Genomic DNA, 3,804 nt, shown 5'->3' on the forward strand with positions numbered 1-3,804 from the left:
AGCAGCAATTCCCACTGCCAACTGAGCAGCATCTTCTCCATGTCCAGCATGCTCAGCTCTGCAGCACGTGGCAAGCAGTTGTGGTTGTAGCCACCGTAGTCATCAGTGGTTACTACGCTTGGTAGATTGTCCATACGGGGATCTTGCCACACTTGGCAGTGGGTTGCTGCACGGAGTTTTCCCGTCTTTTTCTGTGTCCTGCGTTCTCCCCTCTTCTTTCTGTGGTGGGAGGTCATTGCCTGCTGTCAGCAGAGTGCCCCGGAGAGCTCTGCATGAAGGCCTCTCTCAATTCCCAAAGTTCAGCATTTTCATGAGCTGCTCTTGCAGCTCACAGAAATCAGTGTGCGCCTGGGTGTATTGATCCGGGTCCTTTGCTAAGTCCTGGAAGAGGTTGGGTGGTCTGTATGTTTGGAAATCCGGAGGCAAGATGAACTCCTCAGGCATTTGCTCGTTTCCTAACCAGAAGTGGTCCAGGCGCTTCTTCCTCAGGCACGAGCGCAGGTACTCCACGATGTCATCCATGCGCTGCAAAAACTCCCTCCTGTGCCATCTTTCCAGAGGGATGGTGTTCAGCAGGTGCATGACGACTGTCTTCATCATATAACTGGTAAAATAACTGCCCAGCGCGATACGGGCACAGAGCTGCATGCATCCGAGGTGGAAACTGTCCTGCTGGGCATTCGCGGCTATGTTCCGGAAGAACTTCATCTCTGCCACTGCGCAGCTCTGTGGCCATACTGTGTCCGGGGTAACGGGAGCCTCAGAGTAATCGCTGCTCAGAAAAATGTCCGTATCACCTTGTTGTACCCCAAACATCATCTCAACGAACAGGGTTGATCCGGTGTCATCAATCAAACGGAGCATGCAAGAGCGTCTGGTTTTCAGTACTTTAACCAGCCATGAAGATGAATGAGGCACAGATTTCCAGGATAATTTCGCCAGCTGCTGGAACCAGGAGGAGACTTTACGCACATCCAAGTAGGAGCGAGTGCACATAGTTTGTAGGAGGCTGGGTTCCTGATTTCTTCTCAGGTCCTCCACAGTGTTGTGGAGGAAGCACAGCATATTCCCAAACTCCTGCTCCCTCCAGCACGTGCACTCCAGCTTCACGCGAATACGAGACACCTTTGATGGCAGATTCCATTTGGTGTTCTGCTCCACGTGGAAGGAGTGCCCACGAGGAGCTGTCATGGGAATAAGGCAGCGGTAGACCGTATCACCCTCACGAGGACTCCAGCCTTCAAAAGCACTGCCCACTCCAATGGGTGTCTGCAGCACTGGAGAGAAAGTGTCCTTAAAGACCCAGTCACAGGCACGGCAAAAGCCGCGCACCATTTCCTCCACAAGCCGGCAGTAGTTGGTCAGGATTTCCTGCTGCCCCTGGATGCGCTCTGCAATAACAGTGGCTGCATTCGGTTCATCATTGAGCGCTGGTTCTTCCAAGTCCTCGTCGCTTCTGTCATCAAACACCTCGAACTTTTTACGAAGCCAAAACAACAGCCAAATTAAGAGGAGAACCCCAAGACCGACCCAGAACTGCCAAGTCTGCATCGCAGATAAGAGCAGGGCTCCCATATGCGTCGAGCTCTGCTGCTTCTCTATCTGCTCAATTTCCAACAGGAGCTGCGCCATGCGTTGTTGCATCTCCTCCGCATACTGCCGCATGCGCTCATTCGTAGCTTCATCCAATTCATCCCCGACTTCCACTGGGCTCTCGACTAAGCCCAAGAACGCCAAGAAATTGAAAGTTGCCGAAACCATGGTCTGAAAGAGAGAGAAGCACGTCAGCGGGGCTGGGTGGGAGCTGGATGGCGGCTGAGGGAGCTGCGGCAGGAGCCACAGGCCCTTGGGGTCAGGTAGGAGAGGGGGCGAGGGAACTGGGAGGCAGCAGGGACTGTGGGCAGTGCCAGCGGGGACAGCCACGAGCCCTGCCCTGGCCCAGCCCAGTCTTCCCCCTGCTGCTGCACTCACCGATGGCTCAGGCCAAAGTGAAGCAGCGCTGCCTGCGGCTGCCTTTAAAGCCTCCCCCCCATTGTGACACGTCCTCTGTGATGTCACCTGCGCCCACACCGCATCACAGGACCCCCGCCCCGCCCTCGGTGCCCACCGCACGTCCCACTGCCAACTGAGCAGCATCTTCTCCATGTCCAGCATGCTCAGCTTTGGGGCTTGTGGCTAGCAGGGTGTCTGTCAGGCATCTTTGTAGCTGCCACAATCATTGCTGGCTGTGGGGTTGGAAATCCCTCCTGGGCATGTTTCCAAAGGGGATGGTGGTCAGGTGGTGCGTGACAGCTGCCTTCAAGCATGGGTGGCATAGGTCTGTATTTCACCAAACTATTTTCCCGTCAGTTAAGTGCAAGTTCTGGCTGCTCAGTTAAAGGTAAAGCCCTACAAATGCAGGGCCAGTCTTCCCAGCTGGGCAGGAAAGGAATCAGGTGGGACGTGGTTCCTGGGCTACACTTCTGGTATTGCTCAGGCCTCTCTGCGTGGGGTGAGCTGGGTGCCCTAGCAGAGACCAGCATCGTTAGGGCAGGGCTGATGGTCAGCCACTTCAGCCCTGTTTCTGCCCTCTGGTGGGCAAGAGAGCGTTACGAGACAAGGGAGATCCAGATGGCAGACCCAGAGGAAGAACAAGTTGTCCACGCCAACGCTGAGAGATGAGTCAGCTCCTTGAGCGCTATGAAAATTATTTGAAATTTTTGGAGGGCTGGGATCTCGGGAGTGCACCTCGCCCCAGTCAGTGTGATGCAAGCACCCTGTCACAAGCACAGGTGGCTAAGGCCAGCAAAGTAGGAAAGACGTGAAAACGTCCCCTACCTACCAGGGGAAACTGTTGTTTTCCTTTATACCATCAACATTCGACTCCCAAAATACACAGATAAGTTTATACCAACTGTGAAAGCCAGCAGGAGCTGACTGGGATCGTCCCTCTTACAACTGGATCACAGGCAGGGTTTGCGGCAGAGTTTTTGGGATCTGACGCCATGTGGCTAGATTTCCTTGACACCCTCTGCGCGTTATGTCTGGCCTCTTGGCAGAAGAGTGGTCTCTTCCTTCCACACCTGAACCCACATGAAGTGTACCTGCAAAGCCCTTATGTTCAAACAAGATTTCTTAGCTGGAGGAGTTACCAGTGCAGTTCTCCTTTTCAGAGAGAGAAGGTAATTTCAGAGTTAAAGTAGAGGTGAATTCAGTGTGCCTTGGCATATGCTGTGGAGGGGAGGGATGTCCCGGGCTATGATGATTACGGGTTTCTGCCATAAAGAGAGGGGAAATGAAACACCACATAAATAGAATGCTTCTAAATATTGCCAAATTGGTTATGAGATAAATATCTGGACAGAGATAGGCAGACTGCCTCCATATGCTTGTTCTAGATAATCTAGGTGATACATCTCATTCTAAACACAACCCAAACAAAAGATACAGCTGAAAATCCTAAGAATTTTTGAAGGATGAATATGATATCATGAGATGACCAAATACTCCTTGAAAAGCACAGCCCTATCAGAGGGGAAAAAAAAAAAAAAAAAAAAAAAAAAAGTAAAAGCCAGTAAAGTCAGCCTTGACCTACCAAACGCACAGGAAGACATCTGAGTCACCTTGCTGCACCCAAACTTCTCCTCTGGCAAGTTCTCATTTCCTAAAAGGAAGTGGTTGAGGCATTTCTCCTCCATACAGCAGCACAGGTACTGCATGGTATCATCCAGTCTCCTGTACTAGCTAGGCCGTGGTAGGAGGTACATGACAGGAGTCTCGAAGGCATATGTAGAAATACCTGTGACCACCAGGATATGGGTGCAG

At 52.1% G+C, this 3,804-nt stretch overlaps 1 protein-coding gene across 1 annotated transcript; it reads right to left on the minus strand.

The window, feature by feature from the left end:
* Positions 1 to 285: 285 nt before the first annotated feature.
* Positions 286 to 2,145, minus strand: LOC311210224 (inositol 1,4,5-trisphosphate receptor-interacting protein-like 1; the record flags this gene model as incomplete). The annotated part of the gene is made up of 2 exons (XM_084288013.1): positions 286 to 1,764; positions 2,059 to 2,145. 2 exons carry the CDS (start codon positions 2,143 to 2,145, stop codon positions 286 to 288), a joined length of 1,566 nt encoding a protein of 521 aa, XP_084144139.1.
* Positions 2,146 to 3,804: the final 1,659 nt, after the last annotated feature.

Source organism: Netta rufina, assembly GCF_964035555.1.
Source record: "Netta rufina genome assembly, chromosome: 5".
NCBI lineage: Eukaryota > Metazoa > Chordata > Aves > Anseriformes > Anatidae > Netta > Netta rufina.